Genomic DNA, 15,500 nt, shown 5'->3' with positions numbered 1-15,500 from the left:
GGTTCTTCCCAGCCCTTGGTAACATTAAAGAAAGAACATAAACTAACAAAAAACAGGTTTATGTTTCTGGAACGATCAAATAAGAGTTACTGTAAAAACTCAAAACTCAAGAGCTACCATAATATAAAAAATTAGACCATTAAATCTATAACGTACTGGGTTTAGCACCAAATTAGCACATAGGACCATAACAGTGGTTATGTATCTAATGAGGATGAATGGTGCGGCTAAACTGATAGCCCAGGAAATAACTAATATCTCAATTTTACTAATTAAAGATATATTTCGAAGAAATAAATAAAAATAAGTACACACAAAATTACGTCCAAAATATGGACCCATTACAGGATATTAAGTATCAAAATTTGCCTACCTCATATTTTATGAATAAATGGTACACTCTCCCCATATATCCACATAAATTTGATTACGATCCATATCCTTGAGGGCACCGTTGCAGCAATAGGGTGAAGAAGGTTGAGAAACCTATTCCAGGAAAAAGGAGATATTTCCTCAATATACACAGGTTAAGATCCCGCCTCAAGCACTACACCCTGAACCAAAAGATGATGTTAAAAATTATTTCTAGCTTTGCCTTATAAACTAAGCCACTGAGATGTAGTTGCAGCTCAATTTTCTATGATAACCCTTATGCCGGACCACCACAGATGAGTTGAGTCATCCCCAAAACATGATAAAACATACCGAATGTTAGAAAATGGGCATAAAGTAGTAGAACCTTAAGGATTTCCTGCAGGCTTAGATTCTTTCTTCTGATGGAGTAAGAGAAGACAAAACCAAATCATTTCCGTTTTGTGCTTCAAACAGTGGAAGGCTCCCTGGATTTTCCTCCTCCAAAACCAGTTCAACGGGAGTCTCTGCAGGATAAGTATTCAAAATATACTCAATTTGATCTCCACTAATCTCCTTTTTATCAAGAAGAACCTGCAAAGCAGAGCAAACATCAATAAGTTTAGAGATTAATGAATCAAAACAGATGTTAAAACTAGAAACAAGTAAACTCCCTTTCTTTTATTTGTAAAATATTCATAGAGTTCCTGGTCTTCTATTAACAGTGTCCTGGAGATGGGAGAGAGAGGGTAACATACTCGTACTGTTTTGACCAGAGCTGCACGATGTCTCCATAGTAAAGTGACTGTTTTTCTGTAATTCTCACTGATCAGTTCTTCAGTTTTTTGAGCAACCAAATCCTCCAATTCAAAATTAATTGGCGGCTCAATGAGGCCATAGTCATCATACAGGGATCCTTCAAAGTCCAGGCGGGGGCCTATGAAGCTAATGTTTTTTCTCCAAGGAGGAGGCTCCCCATGTATAGCCATTGGGTTCTCTAAGTTCCATCTGATAAAAGGAAATAACTAAAAAATCAATCATCCATAAAGCCAAAGAAAGGGTGAAGGCTACAAAATCTGCTATGGGAGATGGCTTACATGGATACAATTTTACGAGCAAGCCAGGATGCATCTGCAACATAACTCACTGATGCTCTCGACGTATCTCGTCCATAAATAACCTCCTCCGCAGCTCTACCGCCAAGTAATACCTTCAGATATCAAATTATTCAGAATGAGTAGGAAAGAGAAGGTACATTTTTCCTTAGAAAAAGAAAAAGTTCACAAAATTCTATTATTTCAGACCTGAAGTCGATGCAACAGTTGAGGCCGCCGCTCAAACATGTATAACTCATCATCAAGACGACGAAAAATGATCTGAGAAAATGTCTGCAGGCAGATTTAGAAGCATTGATTTCAGAACTGCCAGATTAAATGCATATCAACAACAACGGGCTGCACAAATGCCTAGACCACAGATCAAGAAAAACAACTTCCAGACCTGGCCACGTGGATTGATAGATATGCGTTCACAGAATTCCAGTTTAGCATCTTCATGACGCCTCAGTAGATGAGATGTAAATGCCGTTCCAACTTCAGTAGCAGCTCTCCTGCACTGACCTTGGTGACCCAATTCGATTCCCAACTTTTTGGGTCCCACAGTCAGTCGATCAACAGCATCATCCACATCAGATTGCTGAATTGACTGGTGGCTGTTTCTAACAGCCACCAAAGCAGCCTCTTGGAGCAGCTGTGCCAACTTTGCACCTGTCCACCCTGCTCACCAGATAATTTTATACATCAATTCCAAGATTGATAGAATAGTTCTATCAATTACCAAGAGAATGTGCCACGTGTCAGAAGTCTAGAACAAGATGACAACGTCATCTTTAGGTTTCAAACCATCATAGCATATATTTACCAAAAGGGAAGATCAGATTTTCAGGCAAGCATTAAAAATAGAAGGATACCAGGCAAGTTCTGGGCATAGCTGGAAAGGTCAACGGAAGGTGACATTTTTACTTTCCGAGCATGCACTTTCAAGATATCCAATCTCCCTTTGGCTCCTGGTGGGCGGATTCTTATCTGTGAGGAAGAAACAAGTTAAAGCCAGAAAACTTCTATGTTCCTGCAAGAGGTCTTTTGGGTATCTAAGCAGTCATAGAAGTGGTTTAAATTTCCAACATAATATAAATTACCAACTGCAGCACAAAATCAGACCTTACGGTCAAACCGACCAGGCCGAAGAAGTGCAGGATCTAACAGATCCATTCGATTTGTAGCACCTAAGAATATAACACCTTTGCCTGTATCGAATCCATCAAGCTCTATCAAGAGTTGATTTAGTGTAGTCTCCCTCTCTTGTGTTGCAGCATTATAGAGGTAGTTGGTTGATTCACTAAAAATTCCTTGCCGTCTGTCATGGCGAAACAGAAAAATTTTACTTCAGCATCTCCTCAAAGCAACTTATTCTAACAGTAGTTACCTTGTTGATAAAACGAATGTACCTTGTAGCCAATGCATCAATCTCATCAATAAAGATAACAGAGGGCTTGTTGACCTACATTTCTTTCCTCTTTTAGATTTTCCGAAAAGGACAAAAAGCAGAAAAGACTGCCCCAATATTCAGGAAAACAAAAAAAGAGGTGCAACCACCTTTGCTCTCTTGAAAAGATCACGAATACGAGCAGAACCAACACCAACTAGAACTTCAACAAACTCTGACCCAGCCATTTGATAAAATGGAACACCTGCTTCACCAGCTATGGCCTTTGCCACTAAAGTCTGGAAAAGTACAGACATTTATAGAAAAATCAAGCAATTTTTTTCAACAAAACAAAATTAAAAAAATCTTACTTGGCATGCGAGCGTGGAGAATATAACTAACCTTCCCGCATCCAGGAGGCCCCTCCAACAGGACCCCATGAGGAGGTTTTATCCCCATCTTGTCAAATAACTCTGGGTTCTTCAAATATCTGACCAACTAATTAGGAAATAACAAAGTTAGTTTGCTCCCACTACAAAATTCAAGAAAAAAACTGGAAATAGCAGCCAAGTGATTGAACCTATTGAATTAACATAAATCCATGCATGAAGAAAAACTGTATGTTTAAGTAAATTTACTATAACAACAAAGATAAAGCAAAAAGGAAAAAAAATTACCTCTTGTAGTTCCTCTACTGCTTCCTCAATCCCCGCAACATCACTAAAACTTACACCTGTTGAGCCCTTATTGAACACCACCATGAGAAAAACATGTTAGAGCATTTAATCAGTCCCCATGAGTACCTTAACATATAAAGAGAGAAAAGAAAGCATGTCAAACAGAAAAACTTACATCAACTCGAGCTTGTGGTTTGGACTGCCCAAACTCAATCCCTTGCCATATATCCTGCCAGAAGCCCATTATATTATTAAAAAAATTGGCACCTGTAGATTATAATAACTGAATATACAATTGGGAGATGGGATGTTACCCATTTTCTGAAATTCTTTGGCCTTCTTGACAGTGTATAACGAATCAGAAGAACCATGGTTAAAAGAACTAGGCCGATGGGTTTTAACATCTCGATACTGGCAGATACACCACCAAAGACGTAAAACTCCTGAATTTTTGTGATAATTCCCCCATCGCTGAAGAAATCTATAAAATTTTCCCAAATTCTTTCTGCAACACCGAGTAGAATTCCAAGAAAAAACTTAAAAAATGGTCTTGCAAGAGGCCACATGACATATGTAGTAACTGCGAAAAGAAAGCTGGTGGCAGCAAATGCTGCAGTTGCAAGGAAACCCCCGATGACTGCTGCCGCGGCTGCTATTACAGCTGTTACCATTCCAAGCTCCACCACTATTCTACTAGAAATGGAAGAAGCCACAGGGTGAGGGTACTCAAGTAACTTTCCCACGTAAGACTGCATTGCAAAATCTTATTATTATTAACTGGGAGAAAAATAGTAAAATAATATAAAATTTCATGCTCTGCATTGCTAAAATTCGGGAATTACAAAAAATATGTCATAAAAGAATAAATTTGTCTTTATTGGTTAGCTACATTAGTCATGTTGCTTTATAAGGATGCAAACACAAACATGGGGTGAGCCATTTTTTCTGTATTTTACAAATTTTGAAGTGAAAATGACCTAATCAGCTGAACTGAACTACACACGTGAACCCCAATGATTTAGCCAGTAAAACCACAGAAAATAAAGATCAAATGTTCCATTCTTTAAGTTCGGGAAAAAAAAAAAAAAAAACAAGATAAAAGATAAAAGTCCCACTCTCAGAATCGGCAACGGAATATCATATGCTATTTCAGTTAGTTTAAAATTCTCACAATTAACAACCCGAGCATATCACGATCTTCAGAGTCTAGAGATTTGACCTCTTAAGCAGACACACTGAAACACAAAGAGCAGATCAATGAAGGAAATCATAAATAAGAGAAGATAGATTACTGCTGTATGCTTCTCGATTTCATATTGAGGTCCTGTATATTCCTCCAAAACAGCCCTTGCTTGGTTTGGAGTCAATTTCACTGCCCTGTATAAAAGATGCATATTGGTCATTGGAAATAGAGGTGCCTGACCTTTCAATTTTAAAAAAATAAATAGGATAAGGTATGTGTCATGCAAAACTAACCCACCACTTGGTCCTTTGTAGAGTTCTGTCACCGGGAATTTCTTTTAGATCCACCACAAAATCACGGTAACCATAATCAGCTGATACCCCAGCCATTGACTTTGAAGTCAAGAGCTTAATCTTATCTCTCTTCAAGAACTTCTGCAAATCATCAAAACTCATCTTTGGCAAAACCTCCAAATTGCGGTCGAATTCCTCCTCTTCCGACAAATTCACTTTAAACGCTTCTTCGGGAACGTAAAGCTTTCCCTTAAACTCTCGAAGAATGTCCTTTAAATACACTGGATCCGTCGACTCACCTTTGCTATCACTTCCACTTTTTTCATCACTAAAACTCGATTTCCCGAGTAATCTCTTAACCAAATGGACTGGCCCTTGAGTCGGTAACTTGCTCAGCTTCTCCTTCTCGCTCAACGTATAAAACCGATTTCCCACCAGGTATCTGGGTTCCACCTGGCTCGGGTTCTCTTTTAGAACCCTCGTGACGAAGTCATCTCCAGAGTCCCGCGCATTTTTTGTATCGGATTTCGGCCCAGGGTCCGAACCAGACTGTCGACAAACTGTAGACGTTAGGCAAGTGCGTGTTCTAACTCCAATCCGCTTGTAGTTAAAAGAATTCGAGCGTCTCGTGAGGCAAATTGAGCTCAAGTAACACCTTGGAAGCGGAGTCTTGCATTGAGGGTGAAAAACCCTAGAAGAAAACAAGACCTCCGACGCATTCATGACGGAGGAACGGACCTTCTTGCGCTAGTGCTTCAGACTTGTTCTTAATGTTCCATGTTACGGACCGAGATTAGTCGTGAGGGAAGTAATGCAGAGAGCGCGGAGGGTGAGGTGATCGAGAGGAAGAAGATGGGGGAACTTGGGCGGAGAGTCGGAAGTATGTTACTTATCCGAGTTCATTTGTGGTAGGAAAAGCCATCGAGCGTTATGTAAATTACTAAATGACCATTCATTTGTTTTTTAACTTCTTCTTTTTTTGGCGCGAATACTTGGGCCACGACCCATGAACGTCATATACATGGGCTTCTGGGCTCAAAACGCTCAGATCGCACAAAGCCATCAATGTGATTCATCCAAAAATAGTAGTGCTTTGAAAATCAAACAAAGTTAATATAATATGATACAATATAAAATAAATACGTATTTTATAAATAAATTAATGTACCTAAAATATAAATACGTAATTTATAAATATTTAGTTTTATTAAAATATAAATACTATAAAATATTTAATTTTAATTTTAGATTATTTTAATTTATCAAATTAAGAAAATAATTAAATTATATGTAAGTTTAATTGATGATAATTAAAATAAATATAATTTATTAACAAAAGTGATAAATAATATTATAAAATTAAATCAGATAAATTAATTGTTAATAAATAATATCATAAAATTCAAAATAAAATTTATTTCACATATACATATATTTAAAGTCTAGTCACATGTTCCCCAAGAATCTCAATTCTTGGCTAGCAAGTAGCAATTATGAAAAATGGGGTCAAATGGGTCCAATCATGGTGGTCATCCACATTGGATACCGTGGAAGCATTAGCATTAGATGATAATTATTTACATTAAATTATTGAACAGCTCTCACTACCTCAAGGAACCGGGGACCTACCTTCGTCCTTTGTCCTTCACAAAAAGTGCTCAATCATATTATGAACCCCGGTGGCTGTGATATAAAAAAGGCCCCCATAAATTATGCTACTCAAACCCTTAAATAATTTATTTTGATACTTATTTTAAAATAGTTACATAAATGATGTATTTTAAAATACAACATGATAGTTAAAATCGAATAGATGATATATGAAATTATTATGCTATTCTTGTTTAAAATTTTGTTTATTTTAAATTAAATATTAAGATTTTTTTAGAGATCACCTTTTTATTAAAAATTGAAATTTTAAATGAGAGTTTCTTTACTCTTTTCCCTAATTTTAGCATGTTCGCCTAGTCCACCTGGGTTAGGTACTTGGTTTTTCGCACTTAACAGACCGGTTTTTTGCGTTGTATTGGCTAGGCGTTTGACATGGTATCAGAGCTGGGCACCATGTTCGAATCCCGACGGAAGCAGTAGGTAACGGGAACTGTGGGTGTCAGAATTAAGTGGTTCTGGTTCACTTGGGTTAGGTTTCGTTCACCCCTGGTCTACCTGGGGTAGGTACTTGGCTTTCCGCATTTAACATATCGGTCTTTTGGGTTGTATTGGTTAGGCGTTTGACACTATCAAGTATCAACCATATTTAAATATAGTTGTGTTTACACATTTAAAATTTAGGTAACCATATTTAAAAAAAAAAACTTTTACATTCTTTATTCTTCATTGATTTTATTGTAAATATTTATGTGGCATTTTTATCAACACTTGAAATAAAAATTGTGCACATATTATTGTTTAAGAGGGAATATATTGCCTAGATCTTTTGTTTATTGGTTGATAACTATCAGTTTCTTCCCTAGGAATAAAATTGATAGGAGGACGGTGTATCGGGAGGATATTGGTCAATACACATCATATTTACTAAAAAACCAATACACCACCACAACTTGTGTTAACGAAAGGGCGATAATAATTGTCAAACGCCTAACCAATACAATTCAATAGACCGGTCTATTAAGTGCTGGAAGCCAAATATCTAACCCAGGTGGACCGAAACCACCTAGCTCTGACACCCACCGTTCCCGTTCCCTATCGCTTTCGTCGGGATTCAAACGCAGAACAAGGTGTCTAGCTCTGATACCATGTCAAATGCCTAGCCAATACAACTCAATAGACCAGTCTGTTAAGTGCTGAAAGCCAAGTACCTAACTCAGGTCGACCAGAATTACCTAACTCTGACAATAATATACTTTTAATCACTTGAACAATTAGCTTAACTATTATCCATATTCTATTTAAATATACATAATATTAAAGAGGACTTTGGCATTTGAATGAAACTATTTAAATAAAAAACGAAAAGGGTAAAAAACCTCAATTCATGACAAATGTATAATAATAATAATAACAATGAACTAAATAACAATTGAAAGTCTTTTATTGAATTTTAAAAATCCAAAATCTCGACAGATGTGGCCCCTATGAAATGAATATTTAGATTAAAACCCAAATAACTGATCGGACGGTAAGCGTGCCACAGGTTTCGAGCTTAGCCAATCGGTGGTAGACACTTCGGTGAAGGTTTTAAAACGAGAAATTGAAAGACGAGGGTAAGGCTGTGTCGTCCTTCGCGGTAAGTTTGACTTTGATTTCTTGCCTTATTGCTGCTAAGCTTGTCTGGAATCTAGATTCTGCGTTTAGGAAATTGGGATAGATATATTGGTAACAAGCGCATCGGACGTGGCTTTTCATCTTCGATTCCGATCATTTTTCTTTTTTAAAATTCTCTGTTGGTTTGTTTTTATTTTGCTATTTTTTTTTCCGACGGTGGCGCTTTTATAAACCATATCCCGCAAAACGCGAAACAAAGAAAAGCACCTCCATTGTTGGTTGTCTTCTCTGGTATCGATCTTCGTTGTCCTTCCTTTCTCTCTCTTCTCGTCCTTTCCGGAACGTAAATTTGAAGACGAGGGAAGGGGGGGGTGGAAAATTTCGGGATGTTTGGTTGGAGTTAGGCGGAAGAAGAGAGAAAATCGAGATAGAATTGTAGGTTTTGGAACTTTTGATTGTTGGTTTATGAATGGAATTGGATAACATTGAATGTATCTCATCTTCTGATGGGATCGAAGAAGAAGAAACACGTCCCCACCAATTTTCGAAGCCTCATACGAATACGGTCCCGCCGGCAACGCCTCCGGCAACGAGCGTCCATGAACTGCTCGAATGTCCAGTCTGTACTAATTCAATGTATCCCCCGATCCATCAGGTCGGTTTGCCCTTTCGCCTTTTCTTTAAACTTTTTGATGCATTTTGAGGTTTGTGTCCGCTTTGTCGGTCTGAGTAGGTTTTCATGTTTATTGAAGTTTTTCTGTTCATGTGCTTCAAATCTTTCTAATATTAGTAATCTTTGCTTATTTTTTTTCTCGTTTTCTTCCAATTGAAATAAAATAGAGTAGAACACGAAATTGACCGAGTGGTTGGCCTATTTATTTACTTTTGGGGTTCTTTGAGGGGTTTGGTGAATGGTCCGATTGTTATCGTTCGACATAATTGAAGTTCTTCTATAGAAACCTTTCGGTTGATGAAATCAGTAGTGTTTTCCGCAGTTTGAAATTTACGCTCTTATCTTAGTTGTTTTTTTATTTAATTCTTATTATTTTTTGAAAAATTAGAGGCAAACGTTAAATGGGTTCTGGTAGACTCCTTGATCGGGTAAGCTATTTGGATTTCTACTGCATTTGAATTGGATGGATCGAGGGAAAATTGAAAGGGACGCTGAAGGATTTGGTTACATGAATTCGTCCCAGGAGCAGTATGATGCTTTACTTAATGAGGTGTGAGCATTCAGCCAATATGGATGGAGCCGTGGCACTTCCAACATTTGCGGACTTTATTTGTCATGAACAATGTTCAGTGGAGGAATATCTTGCAAATGAGATGCAAATAAATCGTGACCTGGTTCTGGAAGATTCACTTGTTGACAATTTTCTGTAAATGGTTTGATTTTTACAAATAAATTAACTTTGTTTTGGAATCCGAATGGAGTGGGGAGCAACTGCAACTTAAATTTTATCTGGAGGTTAGCTCTTTTTTTTTTGGCAGTTATTGTTCCAACTTAAAATTCTAATTGAGTGCACTTTCATATATATCCTTTGCTATAGATTAATATCTTGTACTTTTTCTTCATCACTTATTGGCTTCTAAGAAGTGCATAATTGAGTTCCAGCATGTCATCTGATGTATTTTTTAATTGATGCTTGTTATGGGCTATGACATTTCTTTTATGGTTATAATCAGAGCTCATTTAATTATTGTTTTCTTTTTGAAGCGCAATCTTCTTTACTTTTCAAAACAGACTGTTGCAGACTGAGAAGTCTCTATGTTATATATCTGGAGTGTTCAAGTGAACGGAAAGATCTTAATACTTTAGTGGTACAAGCATCTTGTTAGTGGCGTGTATTCTGATTTGTAATATGTATGTACCTGGGGACATACAGTAGTGCGACCAGAAATTTTTTTTAAGGAAACTTTTTGATGAAGTGAAGATTCTTTTGACGAAATTTTTGAAGGAAATGTGATATTTAGGTCCTGCCTGAAATTGAGTTTTACTGGGAATAGAGTTGAATAACATTGGAATGACTTTGTTGCTGGTTATATGCCGTTATGGATAGTCGAAAGTAGAAAGAGACAACCAATCTCTCTCTCTCTCTCTCTCTCTCTCTTTCTCTGTAGGTGAATCTTTGATGTTACGATAATATATTTTGGGCATTTTACAAAGAAAAACTAAATTTGTCCGTAAACAATGGCTACACAGGTGGTTTCGGTCTTGGATTCAAGTCTCACTAGGATATGGAGTCCAGCCTTGGGGGAAAAAAATACTATATCCTACCCTAAAATTCTTGTGCCAAATGTAACACATAATTTCTCTTTTCAGAATAAAAGGCAAGATAAACCATCATCTCTTTGAAAATCGAATTTTCTTCTGTTAATTCCTTTCTATCTTCATGTCCATTACGGGGTATCTTTTTCCGTCCACCCCATATTAATTCATACACTGTATGACCAGTGACACTTCCAGTAATACTCCACCCCCTATCCTAGCAGTAGTGCTTTCATATAGTTCCATTTTATCTCATTATCCTCTGGAGTGATCTTGTTTCTTTTTTTCTTTAACAGATGTGTGTTTTTCTCAGATAATCAATGAGTCCAAGGATAGTTGTATACAAATGGATAAAATCAGTAAATAAAGAACTAAAAGAGGTGTATTGAAGAACGGATTCTGATATAAGGTGCTAAACCTAATACCAAAAAAAGGGGGTAGAAAGAAAATGAAATCTAACTCTATGTATTTGGGTCTTGTTAAACCCTTCTTTTAAATGATAATATTATTGAAAGCTTGTTATCTTTGATATGCATATTATTAACAAGAGTTCTGTTTTTTTTTAATTCAAATTGGCAGTCCAAAAATTAAGAAAAATTTAACAGAAAATAGATTTTTTTGTATTTCTTTGAATGGATTTTCCCCATAGTCACATTTGAAGTGAGCCTCCTGTTTTTTCAAAAATATTCCTTGTTCCTATTTTTTATTCTTCTGCTTTCTTGTCATATGCTTATTTAATGGATGACAAGTACTTTGACAACTTGTGTATAAATAGGAGAAATATGATCTCAAATAAAGCAGCCAAAGACAAATGAAATGAGAAGACCGCTTGTCATTATTATTTATGTTCTTCATACCCATTATTATTTTTGAAATTCTTGTTCTTTGTCTGTTTCTGAAAAAAAAAATAGAATGAGAAGATGAAGAGTTGATTTGGTAGATCATATTTTTCCTTTTTGAGAATAATGGAACAAGGTAGAAGAGTGGAATGCATGTACTTAAACCATGACATGGAAAGGCTTCAGATCCCTAATGACTCTGTCCTAGAATGAGTCTTTCAGAATCTTGTAGGGCTGAACTGGCCATCATATTTTATAAATTGGTTCCATGCATGAACTGTGGATTGCCTCCTTCAGGGTGATGGTTATGGAATCACCATACATTTTGTAGGACAGGTAGATCTGGAAATAGGTTATGTCACAATAGAATTCAAACTTTGCTGAAGTTGGTTATAGGTTGTCTTATTATCCAAGTCCAGGTGGGTCTTCAAGTTTATGTGCTTGTCAAAATTTCAGGACTAGCTTCCTGGAAAGTAAGTGTTCTTTTAGTTCGTACACACACTTTCATCTTTTTCTCTGACTTTATGCATTAATTTATGTACTCTTGCTTTCATATTTATGTACCATGCTTTTGTATTTCTTTTGATACTTTATCGAGGATGTGAGCTTCATCTTGGCATGTATTGCATCAATGGTATGTGTCTGGAATTGTTAATAATGATTATATTTGTTGCAGTGTCACAATGGGCACACTCTCTGCTCAACCTGTAAAACAAGGGTTCATAATCGGTGCCCCACTTGTAGGCAGGAGCTTGGGGACATCAGGTGCTTAGCATTGGAAAAAGTAGCTGAGTCACTTGAACTCCCGTGCAAATATTGCTCATTGGGCTGTCCAGAGATCTTCCCTTACTACAGCAAGCTCAAACATGAGGCCCAGTGCAACTTCAGACCATATAATTGTCCATACGCTGGATCAGAATGCTCAGTTGTTGGCAATATTCCCTCTCTAGTAACTCATCTAAGGGATGATCACAAAGTGGACATGCATACTGGGTGCACCTTCAACCATCGATATGTCAAGTCAAATCCTCGGGAGGTTGAAAATGCCACCTGGATGCTCACAGTATGTTCACCATTTCTGTTTTTACATTTATTGTATTTCTTGGTCTTCTCCCTGGAGTATTCATTTAGTTCTGTTTTTCATGCTTCTTGTCTTTTTGATCTTTGAATGATTAGGTTCATTTTTGCTTGTATGCTTGACAGAAGTGAGTTAAAAGATGAAAACTGGCTTAAAACCTCAATTGGGAGGCCCTGACAATGATTTCTGAAAATCAGACTCTCGGTTCTCCTTAATTACTTACAAATGTGTGGTTAAATAAGTGTCTGACACATCTTATATCATTCTGTAAGAAGTCATCAATCACATGCCCGGGTTACTTGACTTTGAGCTTTTAAATATGGCTTATGTACAGTTAGACCCTACTTATTGGCAGGTTAATTGCACATCACCACACATGACATAGTGATAGTAGGTAGTAGTGGGTGTAGTCTTACCCTGACACGTACTATTCCTGGGTTAATTCCCAAATTTCTGTCTAGACATCTGTATGTTTGTCTCTGATGATTCCAAGTCATTGGTTTTTCTATCTATCTTCTGGCATTGGCTATGCCTTTACCAATTCAGTAAGATTATTTGTAGCTAATTGGGTTTTAGTCTGATGAACTAAAAAAAGCAGCAGTTTGTGGCTTTTTATGAGATATTTTTATTGTGTAAGATTGTGTTGGCTGATGTGAATACTGTTTGCTGTGTTCCTTCTTTTTGCTTCTTTCTCACTTCAGGTCTTCCACTGTTTTGGGCAATATTTTTGTTTGCATTTTGAGGCTTTCCAACTTGGTATGGCTCCTGTATATATGGCATTTCTCCGCTTTATGGGAGATGAAACTGAAGCAAGAAATTACAGCTATAGTCTTGAGGTAGGAGCCAACGGGAGAAAGCTCATATGGGAAGGGACCCCACGGAGCGTCCGGGACAGTCACAGGAAGGTCCGTGACAGTCATGATGGTCTCATAATTCAGAGAAATATGGCACTCTTTTTCTCAGGTGGGGATAGGAAAGAGCTAAAGTTAAGAGTCACAGGCAGGATATGGAAGGAGCAACAGAGCCCTGAAACCGGGGCGTGTATACCCAACCACTGTAACTGAGCTGCAAGTCCGCTAAAATTCACATGTATTAATTTGTGTTGTGTTGTGTTATTGTCACTTTTGAGGTGGCTGTAAGATGTTTAAAGATACAAACCCTGATGTCTTAATTATTATGAAATAGAGAAATATTTGAAGGTGTCACCAACTGAGAGACAAATGAATACTAAGTTTTGTGCTTTTAGTTATGGCCTAATAAAGTTCAACAAATGAAGTAAGCCTGCCAAACGCATCAGGTGCTCCTGAACGTTATTCAGATTCCAGTTTTAAATTTTAAGCATCTGGTAGTGGCTTTGTTTTCAGATTCTTACTCCCATGCTTAAGTTTGCTATCAAAGAATCATTTTGTTTTCTCTTTTGAGCATACACAAGCATCTAAGAGCACAAAAATAAGTCTCCTTTGCATGGGGAGATTCCTTTCACCTTTTCCTCTCAAAGAGCAAGTCTCTCACTGTTTTTCACCTTTCGGGCGTAATCCTCACTCTACTCATCTTTCTTAAAAGAAACCACTTAAAAAAAATAAAAATTTAACCCCCACAGTTGTAAGTTTCTTCACGTAAGTTGGTGGATAACGGTGATCTCCAAAGGGTCATTACGTTTCAACAACGAAAGCAAAAAAAAATACTTAAGAAAGCAGACCAAATGACCATTTGTGCTCATCATAGGAAAACAAATGATGAAAATATTTTTTTTTAGACAATTTTTCCCATTGAAAAAAATCCACTTTGGCTCTTGTGTTTGTGTTGTTATAGAAAACAACAGGAAAACTAGTAGCGTCAGTACCTACACCAGAAGTAAGGAAAATTTTTATGACTAATGAAAGGCAAAGTAGAGGTAAGAGGGGTGAATGATCAAGGACCAGTTTAATGCTTCTTGATTTATTCTCCCAACCTATTGGAGCAATACGAAACTCTTTCTTTTTAATCACTTTTTAACTTTTTGTGAAACCAGAGGAATTAAAATGAAACTGTGACTATCCCCAAAATTGGTAAAAACTATCACTAAGAAATAGACATTCAAAGATGTCTTTAACCGAAATTTGCTCCGAGTTATGCCACTTTTCTTTGTGAACATGGTTCTCTTGAACTGTCAAATACTTTAAGAGATAAAATTAGTTGAAGAAACTAATGGCATCTGGATTATAAGGTTATAGTAGTACAGGAAACTCAAGGGTGCATCTTGAGAGGGAGAGGAGGAAGACAACCATCTTGCACATCCTGTTAAACGTATTCAATATGAAGGTCCATAGGCCTTCCACTGATAAGCCATCAAGTTGTACTGATAATATTTCTTTAAAACTTCCTTCAATCCTTCGCATTGGTTTCCTTCCTAAGATTATTGTCATTTGACACGAATAACCTATAACAACCTAGAAATGACTCCAGCAGAATGGAGCATCAAAATTTTCAAAATGGACTAGGTCAAGTGGAAGGAGATGCACCAGCCTAGACAGAATGGTGATAGGGATAAATCTTCACTTGTTCAATCTTGTTCTCCTTGGAAAGTGGTAATTGCCTTGGAGGCATCTATTTGACATAAAATTCGGGTCTGAAGATTGGGGCTGTTTTCATGCTACCTCAGAAAAAATCTACTTCTAGAGTGTGGACAGATGCCTCACTCCACCTAAGATTTGATCTAGAATCTTTTTCTCCAGGGTAGAGTAACTGCATTACCTTCTGGCAAGTGTTGTTGGAGAAGATCTCATTCACAACAAACTGTCCTTGAGTTCAGAAACTAACCACACAAAAGATGCTCCTATAGCTGACTCTCAAGTTCCCTCTAGGGAGTAGAGATTTCAATGTTTATATGGCTTTGAGGAGATTGAAATCTCTCAATGTGCAGATCTCATAGCTTGGTGAGAGAATGGTTTATTGCAAAGAGGAAGTTTATATTGTTAGGAAAGCCACAAGCTCCAATATAGTCTACATGCACATCATTTTAATCTGCTCTTTCTCTTGGCCAGCTTGAACCTAAGAATGACGATGGATCTTTATGTTGCAGTTGAAGTTTTAGACTCCTACTTCAGCTATTTTGGAGCATA

General features: G+C 37.1%; 2 protein-coding genes across 3 annotated transcripts; one reads left to right on the top strand and one right to left on the bottom strand.

Moving 5' to 3' along the window:
* Positions 1 to 246: 246 nt before the first annotated feature.
* Positions 247 to 5,834, bottom strand: LOC137962302 (probable inactive ATP-dependent zinc metalloprotease FTSHI 1, chloroplastic). Of its 2 annotated transcripts, none has more exons than XM_068809089.1 (16): positions 4,993 to 5,834; positions 4,805 to 4,889; positions 3,827 to 4,261; positions 3,688 to 3,741; positions 3,513 to 3,578; positions 3,238 to 3,333; positions 3,006 to 3,134; positions 2,858 to 2,910; positions 2,571 to 2,766; positions 2,321 to 2,435; positions 1,852 to 2,126; positions 1,656 to 1,739; positions 1,449 to 1,561; positions 1,110 to 1,359; positions 740 to 945; positions 247 to 554 (listed from the first exon to the last, which is right to left on the bottom strand). In XM_068809089.1, the coding sequence occupies exons 1-15, from the start codon at positions 5,709 to 5,711 to the stop codon at positions 760 to 762; spliced, it is 2,856 nt and encodes a 951-aa protein (XP_068665190.1). In that variant the 5' UTR covers positions 5,712 to 5,834; the 3' UTR covers positions 247 to 554; positions 740 to 759. The 2 variants fall into 2 exon arrangements, with proteins under 2 accessions (XP_068665190.1, XP_068665191.1); XM_068809090.1 differs by having other exon boundaries at positions 247 to 486.
* A 2,587-nt stretch (positions 5,835 to 8,421) lies between these two features.
* LOC137962037 (E3 ubiquitin-protein ligase SINAT5-like) lies at positions 8,422 to 13,604 on the top strand. Its single transcript, XM_068808748.1, has 3 exons — positions 8,422 to 8,868; positions 11,998 to 12,384; positions 13,101 to 13,604. Exons 1-3 carry the CDS (start codon positions 8,683 to 8,685, stop codon positions 13,461 to 13,463), a joined length of 936 nt encoding a protein of 311 aa, XP_068664849.1. The 5' UTR covers positions 8,422 to 8,682; the 3' UTR covers positions 13,464 to 13,604.
* The last annotated feature ends 1,896 nt before the right edge of the window (positions 13,605 to 15,500 follow it).

Source organism: Aristolochia californica, unplaced genomic scaffold (genome assembly GCF_029961685.1).
Source record: "Aristolochia californica isolate CCGP_79_NKW_82.1479 unplaced genomic scaffold, dmAriCali1.0.hap1 SCAF_4, whole genome shotgun sequence".
Classification (NCBI taxonomy): domain Eukaryota; kingdom Viridiplantae; phylum Streptophyta; class Magnoliopsida; order Piperales; family Aristolochiaceae; genus Aristolochia; species Aristolochia californica.
This window is presented reverse-complemented; position numbering and strand designations above follow the sequence as displayed.